Source organism: Myotis brandtii, unplaced genomic scaffold (genome assembly GCF_000412655.1).
Source record: "Myotis brandtii unplaced genomic scaffold, ASM41265v1 scaffold573, whole genome shotgun sequence".
Classification (NCBI taxonomy): Eukaryota; Metazoa; Chordata; class Mammalia; order Chiroptera; family Vespertilionidae; genus Myotis; species Myotis brandtii.
In genome coordinates this window covers 1,437,145-1,456,666 of record NW_005370145.1, presented here as the reverse complement: position 1 = coordinate 1,456,666, position 19,522 = coordinate 1,437,145, and the positions used below count along the sequence as shown (strand labels likewise).

The window sequence follows — 19,522 nt, the reverse complement described above, 5'->3', positions numbered from 1 at the left end:
GTGGGTTTAATTTGTTCATTCTCATTTTTGAGATGGAGATTTAGATCATTTTTTTTTCAGCTAGTCATTTCTAATATGTACTTTAAAGGCTATACATTTCATTCTAAGGTAAAAGCTTTAGCACTATTCTACAAGTTTTAATATGTGTTTTTATTGTTCATTCAGTTCAAAATAATGAGGATGTCTTTGTTGCTTCCATGGGTTATTTAGAAGTAAATTGCTTAATTTCCAAACATAAAGGGATTTTTAGGTTTATTCCGTTATTTCTGATATAATGCCCCCTTGTTCAGAGAACATAACCGGAATAGTTGTAGTCCTTTGAAATTTGTTAGACTTGCTGTATAGTTCATCATATGATCAGTTTGGATAAGAGGTCATCATGCCCTTGAAAAACATGTATGCTGCAGTTACTGGATGCAGTGTCTCTTGTATGTGCAGTGTCATTCAATCTTGCATGTTCTCAGATTTTTTTATGTGCTTGTTCCTTACTACCGTTAAAATCTTTGCTTCTCTGTTTAGTTCTGTCAATTTTTGCTATATGCTGTTGAAGTTACGTTATAAGATATGTACAAATGTAAAATGTTTATATCTTTCTGGTGAATCATCATGATTTCCATTTTTAGTAATGCAGCGTTGTCTGACATTAGTGTTAGCTTAGACCTCAGAGCACTTGAACTCCACTTACTCCTCTCTCACAAAGTTATGTGCCACTGCTGTTTAATTCTCTGTATTTTATTTTATTTACTTATTTATTTTTTATTGATTTCAGAGAGGAAGAAGAGGGAGAGAGAGAAAAACATCAGTGATGAAGAGAGAATCATTGATCGCAGAGAAAAACATCAGTGATGAAGAGAGAATCATTGATCGGCATGCCTCCTGCATGTCCCCTACTGGGGATCGAGCCCACAACCTGGTCATGTGCCCTGACCAGAATCCAACTGTGACCTTGGTTCATAGGTCAATGCTCAGCCACGGAGCTGCACCAGCTGGGCTAATTCTCTGTATTTTAATCCCACAAGAGGCTTATTCCTTCTTGGTTGGCATCCATTTAGGTTTATTCACTTACTTCCTATTGCTTTTTTTTTTTTCTACATCTCTTAGCTTCTATCTTCCTTTTAAAAAGCGGTCTCTATTTGTCTGACAGTGTCTGTATTTCATCTTCATTTTTTAAGTTCTTTCCCCCCCTGGATTTGGAATTTCAAGCTGGCAATTATTTCCTTTCAGCCTATGAAGATGTTCTCCCTTCATCTTTTTTTTTTCTGTTGAGAATTCAGCTTAGAGTTTTATTGCTATTTCTTTTTGAAGATAATCTCTTTTTCCCCACTGGCTATTTCTAAAATTTTCTCTTTGATTTTGGCTTTCAGCAGTTTTACTCTCATGTGCTAAGGTAAGGTTTTGTTTTTTTTTTAACATATTCTGATTGGAATTCATAGCATTTTTGAATCTGTGGCTTGATGTCTTTTGTTAGTTCTGGAAAATTCTTAGCCTTTATCTCTTCAGATATGCTTCTGCTCCATTCTCTCTTTTCTTCTTGGAATCAGATACCTCGTCTTTCAGACCTTTTCATCATGTCCCATATATCTGTCACATTTTTCTATATTCCTGTTTTTTTCCCAGGCTTAAGTCTGGATATTTGCTTCTAAATAAAATGTCAACTAACTCTTTCTTCAGCTGTATCTCATTTGCTGTTAAACACATCTATTGAATTCTTTATTTCAGTTATTCTGTTTTCTAGTTTTAGAATTTTCATTTGAGTTTTCTTTTAATAGTTTCCAATTCTCTGTCAGAATTCTCAATCATGTCTTAATTATTTGAAAATATATATTATTATCCAAGGTAATAATACACGGCAATAAAAATAGGCTCACAGGGGATCCAGATTTTGTCTTGTATTTTACTACAGTCATAATTGTTGCCTTTCCTGCCAGTTATTGTATAGAGAAATTGTGAAGGTAATTTGAGGCTCTGGAGGACAGTAAGCTCATTCTAGAACTCTTTGGGCGGGCCACGGGGGCTAGCACCTGTAGACAATCAGTGATTGCCATCCTTCCCAACGAGGTGCAGGCTGGTCTGTTTCTGGTAACTCTGAGGATGTAGCCACCAGGACATGAGCTGAAAGCCCAGGTGTTCACCTTCCTCGTGGGTTACCCAAACTGCATTTTCTCCTCCCAGCCTTGCGTTCTGCTGAAAGCTCTGCTCAGCTTCTTGCTTCTCAGCATTAGTTTTTGGGATTGGTGACTTATTAGCTGCCTAAAAAAGAAAGAACACTACTTCTGTATCATCAAATATTCATTTTTCAGATTTTCCTTATGTTTCATAAATGTTTATTATAGTTGGTCTATTCATTTCAGGATCCAAACAAGGTCAATATATATCGTAATTGATGGTTATGTCTCTTCTAATCTATATGTGTCCCCCCCCCTTTTTTTTAAATTTGAAGGACAAGGTCAATTGTGCTGTAGAATTTCCCATATTTTGGATTTTATTGATTCATTCCTGTGGCGCTTCCTATAAAGTACTGATTGGTTCTGAACAGGTTCGGGTTTAGGAGGCAATAATGCCAGGGTGTCTTTCACTTTGTGATGTTGAGATTGACCAGTGAGTTAGTGGTCAGTTTGGATTTTGGCAGCCCTGTTTGTGTATTGGGAGTGTCCTTGTCTGCCATTCACCTAAGGCTTTTAGTAGCCAGTGGTGAGCGCTGTCCAGATCTATTATTTTATTAGGGGCTGCAAAATGATGCCAGTGTACCGCCACCACTCCTTGTGTGTTTATTGTCTCGATGGATTCTTTTTAATCTATATATACACCCTTCCTCCCACATGCACACAGAGTTTTCTAGTTTATTACTCTTTTTACAGTTTTAACCTGTTTCCCTCCAAAGGAATGATAGTAATTAATATTTATTTATCCTTTCTCTTCTCTCCATATTCATCTGTCTTCTAAATATTTTTATTGGTTTTATCTATCTGCCTCTTTTTATTATTTTACACTTGTTCTATTTTTCTTTAAGAAAGACACCCTCTGAGGGAAGGCCAGGAGGGTGGGGGAGGGGCCAGAGATCAACCAAAGGACTTGTATAAGCATAACCAATAGACACAGACAGTAGGAGGGTGAGGGTGGGAGCAGGTGGGGAGAGGTCAATGGGGGAAAAAGGAGACATGTAATACTTTCAACAATAAAGAATTTAAATTAAAATAATAATAAATAAAAATTAATGGAAAGAAAGAAAGACACCCTCTGAGAATGAATATCAGGAAATCATTTGGCCCTTTTTTCTCCACTGTGAATTTTAACTTTTTTAAATTTCAGATTATTCCTTACAGTTCTTCCTTGCTTTAGTCACCTCTTTTTTCCTTATGCATTTCTGTTCCGGTATGTAGAATCCATATTATATTAAATTCGGTTGCAGCTATAACACTGTTTCCTAAAGTTTCCTTTTAGCTGATTTTGTAGATAATTTCCACTGGTAATTTCTTTCTCTGAATCCTCTGGATAATGATCTCCTTATTACATAGGGTTGTTTGTTTTCTCTTAAACACAGGTGAATTGTTTGTTTTCTCTTAAACACACCGGAATTTTATCTAGGTGCGATGTTTGACGTGGTGTGAGAGAATTGTTCTTCCTTTCTTTTCTGTGGGTAGTTTCTTCTGAGAGCTGCAGCTGGGGTGTAGGTTGTACAGTGCTCCCAGGTCAGTTCCCCGTTCCTGACTCCTCTCCGCTTAATATCTTGTGTATGTCTTCAAAAAAATGTTTTTTTAAACAATTTCACTGACATGCCCCTGCCTCTTTTCCTGGCTCTCCAATACTCTGAACTATGAAATAATGTGTACACTATCCCTGCTTTCTTAAACAGAGGCCTGACACTGAAGGGTGAGTGGAATTTCCCAGTACTAGACAAGAGGTACACATTCCTGGCAGAGTGACCAGCATATATAGAGGCCTAGAGGCATAGAGCAGCATAGCCTGCCCCCACTTCTTCTAACGCCACTTCTTCAAAATAGACTCGCCCAGGCTGAAAACCGACTTCTGCGCATGGGCCACGAAGTTTCAATCGCACTGTACGTGCGCGCCCGCACGTGGTATTTTGTGGAAGAGCCACACTCAAGGGGCCAAAGAGCCGCATGTGGCTCGCGAGCTGCGGTTTGCGGACCACTGCCCTAGGCAATCTACCCTATTGTAATGCATCCCCTTTTAATAAACTGCAATCTCAAAATGTTAAAAGGGGAGTCATTATTTTTCCCACAAATCAAATCATTTTTCTTGTCCAACAGTAACCTTTCCAGTCTCTCAAGCTTGGAGTCTTTAAGTTGTATCATAAGTGGTTTTCCTCTATTCCGAGTAGTAACATTGCCTTTCCATTCAGCTTTCCCTGTGACTCATACCCCCTCCGTTTTTGTATTGCCTTTCTCTCATCTCGGCTGTTATCGGGCCAGGACTGTTCAGCAGGCTCCATTTCCTGCTTCTCACCTCTTCCCCCTTCACTCTATTTCCCACATGGCTGCCAGGTTTATACATTTTCAAAAATGCTTCTTTCTTTCCATCACTCGTCTCTGCTGAACCTCTGGTACCTAATCATCTATAGAGGACAACATCTAAATTGTCCGGTTTGACTTTCTGGGTTCATGCCTCTCACCTTCCAGGGTACAAACAATTTGTAGCTAGACTGGACTTCTCACTCCGCCTTGGGTATATCCCCCCCACCTAGTTTTATGCTCTTAATATTTTAATAGGGACTCCTTTATCCCCCACTTTTGACCTAAAAGAACATCAAAGACCACTAGGTTTGATTTTGTGTTCCTAGTGTTACAGTTTCTGACAGGATGGCCCTGCCTTTCAGTGCCTGGGGCTAGTGTGTTCCGCCTCAGTAGAGTTTCTCTACTATTTATAATGTCTCTAAATCTTTCTCTTTCTCTGTGCCACTCTCTTTTTTTAATGCCATATATTGTCTTGTTTATTTAATGAATACTTATTGTCATCATGTCTAGAGTGTAAGCATCATGAAGGTGCTTAATACCTTGTGTATGTCTTTAAAAAAATTTTTTTTAAATACACCTTTATTTGACGTTAGGGAGAGGAAGGGAGAGAAACATCGATTCAGTGTTCTACTTTATGCATTCAGTGGTTGATTCTTGTATGCGCCCTGACCAGAGATTGAACCCACCATCTTGATGCATCAGACAACTCTCCAACCGAGCTACCTCGCCAGGGCCTGTGTACGTCCTTAAATACTTCGGTGGAGTTTAATTTAAACTTTAAGGTATCAAAGAAATTATTTTAACATATCGCCCTCTTACCGAGTGCCTTAGGGAAGGACAAAAGTGATAGAGTATCAGTTCAGTTATCACTTATGCAGGAGCCCAACATTTGAGCTAATTTTCTAGATGTAAGTTACCTCTTTAAGCTCTTAAATTTAATGTTTCCACTTAAATATTTATTACTGCCCTTTGGTAAGCACAGAACACTGATGACTATTTAACCTTGTTTTTTGATGACTTACTCATATTTGTGAGACTTACTCATTTTTTTTTAATCCTAGTCCTCAGAAACACATGGTAGACACATGTTGGAATTATTTCTTTATTTTTAATTTTTAAAAATATATTTGTATTGATTTCAGAGAGGATGAGAGAGGGAGAGAGATAGAAACATCAATGATGAGAGAGAATCATTGATCAGTTACCTCCTGCACGCCCCCCACTGGGAATCCAGCCCACATTCGCAGTCTGGGCATGTGCCCTGACTGGGAATCGAACTGGTGACCTCCTGGTTCGTGAGTTGATGTTCAACCACTAAGCCAAGCAAATTATTTCTGATTAAAAATGTCATTGTTATGATTTGTTACCATGTCATATATATAGAATGCATGTTTCTGGAAGGTTTTTTGTTTTGTTTGTTTGTTGCCCGTCTAATTATTTGCCTCTTATAAAAGTAAAATACATCATCTGTAGCTTCATGATAGACTATTATCTAATTTTGAATGAAAAAAATGAGGTTATATATTTAAAAATGCATTAAGATGTATAATTATGATTTGTTAACTTTATATAAATAAAACTCAATAACAAAATATTCGGATCACCTCTCCTCGGCTTCCTCACCCTTAGTACAATCTTTGTTTTTATTATCTCTCAATGCCTTTTTGTCATATGGGTGGCAGAGAGGCTGGGCTAGATGAGAGACTTGATTTGGGAGAAAGAGCCAAGTTGATGGTGTGAGAAGCCCAAGAGTTAGCCAGGGTTGTCTGAGCTGTGTGCTCTACTCTGAGAGCCAGCAGTCTGGGGACCTAAGTGATCAGCAAGGGAGGGCAAGTGCTCTGGCTCCGGCTGTAAGGCAGACAGCCCAGATCAGCGACCTTAGGCAGGGTCTTTCTGTCTTTTGGCCCCCCCTGTACTCCTGAGCCAGGTGAGGAAGGGCATTCTGTGTTAGAGCCTACAGTTGTGAGTTTCAGAAAGAGAACAGCTACAGAGATAGTTCTGACCACTTAACCTTTTCTGGCAGGATTTCCTTCTCTTGTTTTAGCACTAGTAACTGCAGTCTTCAAAACAGAGTAGTCTCTAGAGTGCCTTCTGGTGGCAACTGCCAAGGGTTTCAGCCCTTCCCAACACAGCTGCTGGTTAGACGCTCCCTTAGGCTCCCTGGGGAGCTGAACACGTCAGTTCTCAGCCGCCTGTCGTGTCCTCTCGCCTTTGGATTTGGTCTACCCGAGTCACCTTAAATAAAAGGTCTGCTTCATAGTGTGACTGAGTGTCCTTTCCAAATACCTCAGTCCCTCAGAGGCTTGGAGCATTTGGCAGCAATCCTAACTGCTCTTGCTTTTCTCTAATTCCCAGGATCAGTTTTGTAGATTATTATCAGAAATCATTCCATGTGAACTTAAAAACCCCAAAGTCAAAAGTGTTAGTATCAGTTCTGTGTACTGATTACTGATCAGGCAGGCCTGTGTCTTCTAGACAGTGGCTTTAAACATGGAGGACCCCCAAGAGCTTTTGTTTATGTGACTTATATTTATTGATATTTACTGTATTAGAAATTAAAGCAACATTTTAAAATATTTATCAATTCATTTAAAAATAATAAACCATTTACCTAAATAAATTCACTTAAATATATAACAAGTTAATGTAAATTATTTTTTATGGAAAAGAATATATTTTCCAAAAAAGAAAAATTAGAAGAGAGAAAAGTTTACATATTTGTAAATCTTTTTAATAATCTCCTTTTTAGATAACTGTGGGTATTTTTCTTTGATAGTATACTCAAACTTAAATGGTGTTTTCTTAAAGATTAGTTGCAGTGTGGAATCTGAAACTACGTTAATGAACTTTTCATACCTAGTACTCTTGGGAAAGAATGTGTGAAAAGACAACATTGTTTGAACCTTATGGTAGCCCTGTGAAGTCATGAGGCATATATTGTTATTTCCATTTTACAGATGAAGTGATTGATCCAGGAGAGAGCCACTTAAAAATCTCTCTGTGACAGAACTACTTGTGGTTCAGAATTGCCTCTCATGTGCTAGATTTAATTTTGGGACTAGATTAATTATCCAAAGAATAAAGTCTCCCTGTTCAGATGACTGTGTGATTTCTATTTGTCCGATATATGCCTTTTTTAAAACACTGTATTTTATTTTTATTCTAGACTTATTCTGGACTCTTCTGTGTAGTCATAAATCCTTACAAGAATCTTCCAATTTACTCTGAGAATATTATTGAAATGTACAGAGGGAAGAAACGTCACGAGATGCCTCCACACATCTATGCTATATCTGAGTCTGCTTACAGATGCATGCTTCAAGGTAACTGGAAACGTTACAATACGAAATGCTTAGAGTTTCTTAAACGTCATTAGGTATCTTATTAGATGCTACATTTATCAAAAAAATTAACATTTTTAAAAGATTAGAAATTAAAGTAATAAATGTTTATTGTAAAAAATTATGAATTCTTAAAATTAGAATGGGCAAAATGGACATTTTTATAGGAAGCTGGTATGTTCCTTGCTTCATAAATACTCCATGTTAATTTTTATGTTCCAAAGCTCCTAGGCTGTATATACAACTGATCCACACCACAAGCCAGTATAAGCAAAGCTCTGTTGCACTAGGTTTTAAAACCAACAGGAAGAGCCAGCAGGAAGAATAATAAACAGAAAAGGTGAATGTTTCATTGGGGAAAGAAAGATTATAAAATATTTCTTATTTAAATATGTGTAAAAGAGACAGCAAAAGTTAAAAAATGTGTTGAGTTGGTTGAGTTTTGTTTTCTTTTGGATTTAGAATGAAATATAAATGTAAGGAGTCATTCATTTGAATCATGGCTTTAGACACAATGGTTTGTGGAAGGACATGTTTTAAAAAACCAAAATGTAGTAGTTTTTAATGCACTTAGCATTGCTCAAAAAGACTACATTATACATGGGACTTGCTAGTGCTATGTGAAGTATAACTCCCCCTCTATCTACTTTTATTTTTTTTTAATAATTCGATAAGATATATTAAAATCTATATGGTTCTTATAAAGTAGTTCCATTATCAGAAAACAGGACATGCTATATCCACCTATCATCAAAGTTTGTAGGTCATAGAAAGGCTGCCTTGGTGACTGGGTCTGAAGGGGAGTGTGAGGGAATTAATAAATTACAATACCCATTTCCTCCTTCAGGTTTTGTTTGGATACTTTTACGTACCAGGTCCTCTGAGGCAAATAGGAAGTACTTCAAGATTAGAATAGTGTCATAGATTGGTAAGGACAGGTTCAATATCCAAAATCAGCTTAGGCTTAAAAAAAGATTATATTTAATAACCTTTCAGAGCCAAAGAATACTAAGAATGACTATGGCAGTGATAAATTGCTACTAGATAATGGAGAAAGAAGAATTATCAGCTTCTTTGTTTTTGGTTTTGTGTCTCTGTTAAGAATAATCTTTTTTTACAGAAAAGCATGTAATGTATGAATGAGCAAACTTTGCCTTATATGGGAGAAGAAATTAGAAAAGGTACACTTCTTCCCTAATTGAAACCATAGTTACTCATTTAAACAAATATGTTCTGCCCTAGCCGGTTTGGCTCAGTGGGTAGAGCTTCGGCCTGCGGACCAAAGGGACCCGGGTTTGATTCCGGTCAAGGGCATGTACCTTGGTTGCAGGCTTCTCCTCAGCTCGGGCCCTGGTCAGGACTCATGCAGGAGGCAATCAATTGCTGTGTGTCTCTCACATCGATTTTTTTTCTTTCTGTCCTTCCCTCTCTCTTCCACTCTCCCTAAAAATCAGTGGAAAAATATCCTCGGGTGAGGATTAAAAAAACAAAAAGACAAATACATTCTTACAGTTGAGATTGTAACTCTGGTCTTTGAACTAAAAGAGGAGTTTCCAGAACGCTGGGATGGGCTCACATATATAATTCTAATTTTTTAAAGGGAAGAAGCATCCTGGTCGGTGTGCTCAGTGGTTAGAGCATCAGCCTACACACCAGAGGGTCCCAGGTTCAATTCCCAGTCAAGGGCCATGTACCTGGGTTGCAGGTTTGATCCCCAGCCCCAATCAGGGTCAAGGCACGTGTGGAAGGCAACCAATCAATGTGTATCTCTCACATCAATGTTTCTCTCTCTTTCTCGCTCCCACCTCCCCTCCCTTCCACTCTCTCTAAAAATCAATGGAAGATTAACAAAAAAAAGGAGGTAGGGGGAGAGACACTTCAGACTGCTGAGCTTAATACACCTGCCAGGAAAGATTCTGGACTCTATTGTTAACAGTCTAAAAACAACATGAAAATACCACGTTGCTTTAGCTTAGTAGGAAGGGAAATACAGTAGACAGTGTAAACAGAGAGACTCTCTACATGCATTCCGTAGTCTGCCATGATATCCTTGTGGCTGTAGACTGAAAAGTTGCACTTGAAGTGCTTTTAATGATTGCGGTTGGCCAGGTTTATCAGGGTGTGCACAATGGGTTTGTGCCCTTCCCAACATCTTCATCAGTATACTTAACGATGGGGGATGCATGCCCATAAAATTCGTAGATGACACAAAACTGGGAGGGAAAATAAATATATCTGATGAAAATAAACAGAATTTTAAAAATATCTTGACAGGTTGAATGGGGAATTAGATCTAACAAAATAGTTAATGGGTAAATGTTAATGTCCCAGCGCAGAAGGAGCAAGATGTGGCTCTCTGACTGCAGGAGGCCTGAGGTAAATGCCGCCAGGACCCTGAGAGTAGGGGACTTGACTATCCTCATCTGTCAATAAAGCTGTTGTCTTTAAAAAAAAAAAAAAAAAAAAAGATGTGGCTTATCAGCACATCATAGTATTAATACCATCATTAATGCTCAATGAACATTTATTGAATATTACTGTGTGCCAGGCACTGAGCTCATTGCTTTTATGTGTATTAGTTAATCCACAACAACAACCCTGAAAAGTAAGTATGATCACTTATCCCTATTTTATGTGGCACAAAAGTTAAAAATGTAACCAAGAAAATGTAACTAGTAAGAGGTATGAGCTAGGATTCAAAACCAAGGCAATGTGACACATTCTTATCCATAAAAATAAGCTTCAGTGTAAAAGTTAAAAGGAATTACAGTAATTTATAGCTTTTATTGCATAATAATTTACAAATTGATACAGGAAATTGAAAAAAATGCTAAACAGTTCTGTTGTATTCCATTGTGTAAGCAGGGGGCCACCTGCTAATGTACTACATACACAGCACAATTGGGTTGGGACATCTGATAGGAGTTCATTGCATATGCGGTGGCTGACCAAGCTCAGGCTACCTTCCAATGCTGATCAATCCAGGTTTTCAATTACAAATGTGAGCAAGTAACTCAATGTAACTGGGCCTCTGAAGGATCTGCTGCTAGAGAAGAGGGTGCCATGCAAAGGATTCAGAGCATGTGGTCCCATTCAACGGTTCGTTTAATGCAAAATAGAAGAAAACTTAATTTTTTTCTTAAGTTTCAATAAAATGCTCAATACGTATTTATTGAATGAATGAATGAATGAAAGTAATGTTGTTAGACATAAACTTTATTACAAAAATTACAAATTTAGTTTTTGTTAAATATATACCTAGACATGATATATACTCTAATAATAACTAGGCATTTCATGTTTTTAGTATTAAGTGGAACTTAAAATTTTTAAGTTTCTAATTCACTGTTAATGTATAGTAATATTCTTTTTTAAATATACATTATATTGACCTTGTATTTTGCAACCTTGTAAAACTCACTAATTCGGGAAGGTTTTTTGTAGATTGTTTGGGATTTCCTGTATTGACATTCATGGCCTCTGGAAATAGAGACATTGTTATTTCCTCCTTTTCAATCCTATGCTTCTAATTATTTTTCTTGCCTGTGATGCTGAAAAGCTATTGTGAGAACAGACATCCTTGCCTGCTCCTCATCGTAGGGGGACAGCATTGAGTTTTTCACCTTTGAAGATGATATCAACAAAAGGTTTCTTTGTAGGTGCCCTTTATCAGGTTGATGAAATTCCCTGTGTTCCTAGTTTGCTGAGGTTTTTTTGTTAGTTTGTTTAAATCATGAATGGATATTGAGTTTTATCAAATGCTTTTTCAACATCTATTCAGATGATTACATGGCTTTCCTTTTAGTCTGTTGATACAGTGAATTAGATTGTTTGCCTTTTGGATGTTGAGCTAACCTTGCATTTCCAGGATAAACACCACTTGCTCCTGTACATTATCCTTTTCATATATTGTTGGATTTGATCTGCCAACATTCTGTTAAGAATTTTTGTGCCCTTGTTTATGAGAGATATTTGTATGTCATTTTCTTTTATTATAATGTCTTTTCCTGATTTTAGTATCAGGGTAAGGCTTGTCTTTTAGAATGGGCTGGGAAGTGTTTTTCCTCTTCAGTTTTTCTGATGAGTTCATATAGAATTGGTATTATTTCCTTAAATGTTTAGTAAAATTCACCAGTGAAGCTGTGTTTCTGTGTGGGAAGGTTTTTTTGGTTTGTTTTTTAATCATCACCCGAGGATATTTTTTTCTATTGATTTCAGAGAGTGTGGAAGGTTTGACTCCTGCAACCCAGGTATGTGCCCTTGACCAGAAATTGAACCTGTGACCTTCTGGTGCACAGGATGATGCTCCAACCCACTGAGCCACGCTGGCTGGGCTGTGAGGTTTTTAATTATGCATTGAATTTATTTTTTTATTGCGATATAATTGACATATAATATCATTCTAGTTTTACCAATTCAATTTCTTTCTTTTTTAAATTGATTTTAGAGGGAGAATTGGCTGCCTCCTACATACCCCCTACTGGGGATTGAGGCCGAAACCCGGGCATGTGCCTGACTGGGAATCAACTGGTGACCTTTTGGTGCACCGATGACATCAACCCACTGAGCCACACCAACTAGAGCTCAATTTCTTTAATAAATATAGGACTGTTCAGGTTATCATTTCTTCTTGAGTGAGCTTTAATAGTTTATGTCTTTCAAGAAGCTGTCCCTTTAATCTTAGTTATCAAAAGTTTTTACATAAAGTAATTCCTAATATTTCCTTATTATCCTTTTAGTATCTGAGATCTGTAGAGGTGTTGCCTCTACCTTCTTTTAAGGTAGGAGCTGAAGGCATTGATTTCAAACTATTTTCACTGTTGAAAATATGATTTAATTTGTATGGATTTATTGAGTATCTCCATAAATGGTATGTGATTTTGGGGAGGTACTTTGGAAAATATGAGTTATCAGATGAGTCCCTAGTCTTCAGAAGGCTATTTGCATTTTTTAAAATTAAAATTGTTTCCTTTAAATATCAATATACAGTCTAGCCAGTTTGGGTCAGTATTTGAGTGTCAACCTATGAACCAGGAGGTCATGGCTCAATTCCTGGTCAGGGCACATGCCCGGGTTGAGGGCTCGATCCGCAGTGTGGAGAGTGTAGGAGGCAACGGATCAATGATTCTCTCTCATCATTGATGTTTCTCTCTCCCCCCCGCCTTCCTTTCTGAAATCAATAAAAAAATATTTTTTAAAAAATACCAATATAAGGCTGTGTCTAGTCACATTTATAGGTTTTTCAAGATCAGTGTATAAATTGCCATAGTGCTGCTGAAGTTGGTCCTTGAAGGATGTAAAGAACTGAGTGAAGCAGAAGGGAGGAGTAGGGGTGGGACAGTCCTAGTTGGAGAGAATCTTGGAGGTTATGAAGCCCCTCCCCTTACTGTACTGCTAGTGACACTGAAGCCTAAAGTCAGACAGATGAGTAAGAGAATAAACAAGTCTCACTTAGAAGACAGTTGTTTTGTTTTGTTTTTGGCTGGGGGGTAGAAGCATGGGAAATGAAGTATTGCGCAGATTTGAAGGGTAGATTTGGGTTGTCTAAGTCTCAAATTTCAGACAATGATAATAGCATATACAGATGCGGGAAGAAAACCATTCTCATGGATTAAGGATGGAATGCAATTTAATTTTGGTTAATTTTTGTGTTTCAGTTTCTTTACATCTATAAACCAGTTTACAAAAGCCATTAAAAAACACTTGGTGTAGTGGAGTTCTATAGAAATTGCTCAGAACAGAAGAATCTCAGGGTCTGACAGTTCATATTTATAGTGAACTAGAGGCCTGGTGCGTAAATTTGTGCATGGGTGGGTGGGGTCCAGCCAGCAACCCTGATGGGGATGGGGTTGGCCGGGGGGGAGGGGCCTCAGGCAGTTGGCCAGCCGGCTCATCCCCTGGTTGAACTCCTGGTCAAGGGAACAGTTTGCATATTAGCCTTTTATTATATAGGATAAGCAAAGACTTGTTAAAACCTAGTTTTATAGGTAAAGAAGTTGAAACCAGCAGGGAATCAGTGTGTCATCTATAGCTACATTAGTCCATTTGCAGCAGAGCTGGAGTGAGAACAAAAGATTCCAGATCCCACTACAGTGGAGCCTTGACTTACGAGTTTAATTTGTTCCGTGATGGAGCTCGTAACTCAAATTACTCGTATGTCAAATCAAGAAGTGAACGAGTGAGACACATGATGCTGGGCTGATGTTGTGGCGTTCACTGTGACGTTTGCTGCGCCAATTAGCGGTGGGGTATCTGAAGCTGGCTCCTAACTCGAATTTTAGCTCGCAACTCAAAGCAAAACATCGGCCGAGAGACGGCTCGTATCTCGAAAAACTCGTTAGTCGGGACACTCGTAAGTCAAGGCCCCACTGTATTTTGCCAGTGCCCAGCATGGTGCCCAGCACTGAATTTCTCTCAGCAGGCCTTACCGTTAATTCTGTGGATGAAAAAATAAGAGTTTCTGATCTCAGGCAGCGCATTCTACTGGGCAGGAGTTGGCACTATTGTTTGTCTAATTTGAAAATATGGCTCAAAGAAGGAAACAGGGAGGAGTCTGAGGGAGTGTCTGGGTGGTTCCCAGAGGAGATACAGCGGAGCCGAGCAGGAGAGGATACGTGGAGATGGCCAGGTAGTTGTGGATCTGGGCAGAGCGTGTTGAAGAAAGGATATGGCATGACCTCTGGGAAAGTGAGCCGACAGAGGAGGTGCACATCAACTGTGTACTATGAACGCTGCCTATGGCAACCAGAAGGAAGGGAAAACTGGTAGAAGCCACAGGCATACCTTGTTTTATGCACTTTGCTGCGCTTCACAGATGTAGGGTTTTTACAAATTGAAGGTAAGACCCTCCACCAAAAGAAAAGATTACAACTTGCTTAATTACAATACTCGCTTTATTGTGGTGGTCTGGAATCTCTGAGGAGGTATGTCTGTATTAGGTAAGCTTTCTGGGCCGGGCAGTAATATAATTTAGTTTATACATAGAATATATGAAAGGATTTGCTTATTTTACCAATAGAGGAAAAGGTATGGCATAGTGAATGAACTCTTTATTTCTCCTTCATGACACGAATTTATGCCTGAACTTCTGTGAGATTATCATTGGGCACCTGATGAGGGAAGCATGCCCAGCATAAGGTAGTGACAAAGAAGCTGTCTAGGCAGGCCTATGACGTTGCGAAACAATGGTGAGCTTGGTCAGTAGTGTGGAGAACACAGGCACTAGAGGCAGACCTGGCTGGTCCTCACCCCAGCACCTTGCCCTTCAGTAGTGTGTGACTTGGGAGGATTACCTGGCCTTCTCGGGGAACATTTCTCATCTGTAAAATAGAGACAGTGATGCTCATTCATAAGTGATCGGAAGTCATACTTCCTACACTGGTGGTTTTGTCCATGGGCCAGATGTGGATTTGAATTTCATCTTTTCATTTGAAAATTGAATTGAATACTTAAATCATTGATCACTTTAAAATCATGTTAGACTTTTTTCATTGCTCTTGCTTTCCTTATTTTTGTTATATATAACATTTGACTTGACAGTGGCTAAACATCACATAGAGATATATCTTCCTTGAATCTTCTTTTCTATTCAGTGTTTGATGCTAGTTCTTTTCTCCTTTAAGGTCACATGATCACATGGTCACATTAATAATGGTTGTGGGTATTCTTGAAGCCATTCTGAAAGGCATTGGTTTTCCAAACTTGGCCTTGCCTCAGAATCACTTAGGGAATTTACTTAACATGGGATTTTTCAATCCCTACAGCACTTGAAAATAATTTAGCAAAGATGGCGCTCTAAGAAGTACATTGTTATAAAACTTCCCAGCTGAATTTGATAAGCAGAAGCGGCTGAGAATCAAGGTTGATAGGCATATAAAGTTTGCTAAGCCTGGGCTGTTATTTATTCCCAGAGAATCTGTCGAAAGAGTAAGTGAACTTGACTGGATTTGGGACTATCTAACAGGTTGGGGAAGCGTTAACTTGACCTGAGAGGTGTACAGTTACTATTTTAGAGGCTGTTACTGTAACTTCATTATATCAGATACTTTAAAAATCAGGCAAATGGTCACTTTCTTTTTCTGTTTGTTTTGTCTTATAGATCGTGAGGACCAGTCAATTCTTTGCACGTAAGTAAATGTTGCATGTTCAGATTCATTTTTGATTCTGTTGGAAAGTAAAGCAATTAATTTTTTTGTATGGAGGACGGGGTATAGTAGAACGGTAATTTTTGAGTTTGTTGTAAACCTTGTAGTTATTTTTAAAACTAAGATTATATAAGTTGCTTAAATTTGGTATTACTGCAAACTGGGTTTTTCACACATTTCATAATGTTAATCTGTGAAACTTCCATCTTTAGTTGTATTTCCAAATGTTGATCTACTAAACGTTTCAGTAATGTAGCCATGCTCCCCAATAGGCGTTATTGATTATTATGTGCCTGGTGTTCTGTGCTAAGTACGAGAGAGTCAAGGTTGAATAAAACAGTATCCACAGAAGGAAGTGAGTAGATTTGCACATTCGAGAGGCCACTTTGGCTGTTGTTTGGAAATGGGTTGGAGGAAGAGTTAAAAGAGGAAGAGCAATATGGAGGCTGGCTGTTCAGTTATCCAGGCAAGAGATGGTGGTGACTCCAGGTAGAGGGGTGGCCACGAGCCTGGAGGAAATGGACGAGTTTCAGTGGCGTTCAGTTCAGGAGACAGACTCGCCAGGATGTGGTGATTTATCCGCCTAAGAAAGGGCTGAGAGCAGAGGTGGGGTTACGATGATTTCTGGCTGTTTCCTGGCCTGGGAAGATGAGAGAAAGAACAGATTTGGAGAGGAAGATAATGAGTTTGGTTGAGGACACGTTGACTTTGAGGTGCGTACGGCTCATCTAAGTGGAGCTGCCCACTGGGCCATTGGATATGTGGGTGCAGCTCAGGGGAGAGAGAGCAAGCTGATGAGCCAGCAGCCTGGATGGTAATGGACGCCGTGCCCGTGAGTGAGATGCCCCAGCAGAATGTGTTGAGAGAGCAGGCCGGGGAGGCAATCCTGGGGAAAAGCGACAGGTGAGGGTCAGGCAGAGGACGAGGACCTGCAGAGACAGCTAAAACCGTCAGATGTTGCTGAGATGCTTCCATACCACGCAGTCAGTCGAGTCAGAACCTTTTTCCTGGTGGAGGGTCTTGCCTTCAGTTTGTAAAAAAAAAAACTCAACACCAGTGAAGTGCAATAAACAAGGTCTGTGTGTAGTGAGCAGCTAGAGAGAGAACATTTGTTATTGTTGGTGTTTTTAATGTGGGAGAGATGAAATGCTGATGAGAGGGAGGTGAGGGCGGGAAGGAGGGAACTGAGGGGGCGAGGAGGACGGTGAGACCAGAGCGAGGCTGGGTGTCTGGGCTGGGCGGGGACCGGGACCCCTCTACACACCCCGGAGGCAGACAGGTGCTGAGGTAGGTAAGTAGGGAAGGGGAGGCTGGGAATTGAAAAAGTTGTTGTCAAATAGTTTTTCTCTTCCACGAAGTGAAGAGCATTTGTTATCTGGTAGGCAGAGTGGGCTTGAAGGGAGAAGAGAGGTAGAAATAGCTGACACCAGTCTGCTCTGTTGTGTAAACTTCTTTCCAGCATTGCTTAGCCTCTGGGTTATACAAATTAGCTCTTCCTAACCAACAAACCACCCAGGAATTCAGTGCCTTAAAACCGTTTTCCCAGGGATTGGGTTGGGCTCAGCTGGGCGGGTCTGCTGATCCGGCCCCACTGAGCGGTCCCAGGTGGGGCGCACTCCTGCGCCTGCAGTCACCTGCTGGGAGCCGTGCTTTCTCCTCCACCTGTCCCCTCGGTGTGCAGCTGGCTAGCCCTGGTTTAACCTGGTGGCAGGGTTCCAGGAGCAGCGTGAGAGCCAGTGTGAAACGAAGTCCAGGTTTCTGCTTGTGTCACATGTACCGCTGTCCCATTCCCAGGCAAGACACAGGGCCACGGCCAGGGTCCGTGTGGAGACACGGCCAAAGGGAGTGGACACAGCGAGGTGGGACAGTTGGGGCCATTGCTTAGCCACCACGAGTGTGTGGAATGGAACCAGATCCAGTCCACCCAAGTCCAATCCCAGTTTTTGCAAGTGGGTGCAAATGGGCGACAGTGGAGCATAGGAATTGGGGAGATTGGCAAGAGAAACTGTCTCAATGGACCATGGGAAGTGGGCAAAGAGGAGGGGTTTGAGAGGGAGGAAGTAGCTGCATCAAAGAACTAGAGGTCTTGATGAAATGGAACAGGTAATCTTGGGGATACTGGAGTGCCAGGCAGAAAGAGTAGGCAGTGTGGCCGCAGGAGGTGAGATGGGAACACTCGGGTGTGGCAGCAGGAGTGGGTAACTGAAGAGAGAAGGAGGAGGTCATCGGAGTTGAGGGTATCACGTTGCCAGGTCCGGGATGTCATTCACATGAGGAGTGGGACTTGGCAACGTACCCAGCCCCCTGCCCCAGGCCTTCACCACACTGTGGTCTGAGAACATGGGTTATGCATGTATGCAGATGTCTTTTCAAAATTATCTGTTGCAGCGCAATTCTGACACTGACTTCCCACCTGGTGCCCGCACTATAGACACCAGCCACAAGCTCAGGGGCTCCCAAGGCCTGGGGACTTCTGACAAAGTAACACAAATTTGGGTGTTGCCACTACCCTTCAGAGGGTCCCAAAGACACAGCCTCCATATCTCTGGACACTTCCTTCCCAGCACACCCTTGTCTGTCACCAACCAGGAAGCTCCCCTAAGTGTCCAAGTCCAGGGTTTTTATTGAGATTCATATGTCGGCGTGATTGAACCACTGGCCACAGGGTTGAATTCCCTCTCCAGCCCTCTCCCCTCCCAGATCTGGCTGGTATTATGTGGTTCAGCAGCCCAAACCTCTAATCACCCTTTTGGTCTTTCAGCTTGGCCAGTTCCCATCCTGGAATGATCTAGGTGCCCACTATGAGTCACCTCGTTAGCATAAACTGTCAGGGCCCACGTGAATAGCACAGACATTCCAAGGACTTAGAGGCTCCCTCCCAGGAACCGGGGACAAAGACCAGCCAAATTCTTTGTTATGCAGCATGAGTTAATAAAGCCGCAGCCAGCATCTAGTCCCCGAAACTCTCCCGGAACCGAGCATAGGGAGCTGCATGTTTCTGCGGGTGAGCTAGGGAGGGACAGAGCTGTGTTGCCCATCTGCAGGGCTGCAGTCGGTAACCCTGCAGACAGAGCAGGGAGTCAGGTGCAGGGCACGCACTCTCTTTGATTGGGGGGTTGGGAGCTTGGATGACGTTTGCTGATGACTTTGGAATGTCTGGCAACAGGAAACACTTGGGGAGAGAATGACTGCTGTTTGACCTAACGAGAGGTCAGTGAATACTAATTTACTTCCAGCACCAGAGTGACCATTACAGGCACTAGCACTTGTAATTAGATGGTTATTTCCATTTTAGACTGACGGCTGTCATCAATTAATAGGCTTGGGTATGAGGTAAGTCTCCCTAGCAGCTGGCTACCTCTTGGGCACAGAGTAGCAATCATCAAGTGCCATGTCTGTCTGTTTTGTTTTTCTTTCCCTCCTTCTCTTTCCTTCTTTTTTCTTTCAACTTTTCTGAACATCTTATTTATACTTTTACATAAAGCTGCAGTCAAGACCCATATATCGACCACCTACATTCTATCATTAATATTGTTCTGTACTTGCTTTTTTATATATATAT

At 40.5% G+C, this 19,522-nt stretch overlaps 1 protein-coding gene across 1 annotated transcript in view; it reads left to right on the top strand.

The window, feature by feature from the left end:
* Positions 1–19,522, top strand: part of MYH10 (myosin, heavy chain 10, non-muscle) — a 145,718-nt gene that overhangs the window by 20,259 nt on the left and 105,937 nt on the right. The window contains exons 3-4 of the mRNA XM_014549811.1: positions 7,642–7,798; positions 15,915–15,942. Coding sequence (XP_014405297.1) covers positions 7,642–7,798; positions 15,915–15,942 — 185 coding nt within the window. The remainder of the gene's footprint in view (positions 1–7,641; positions 7,799–15,914; positions 15,943–19,522) is intronic.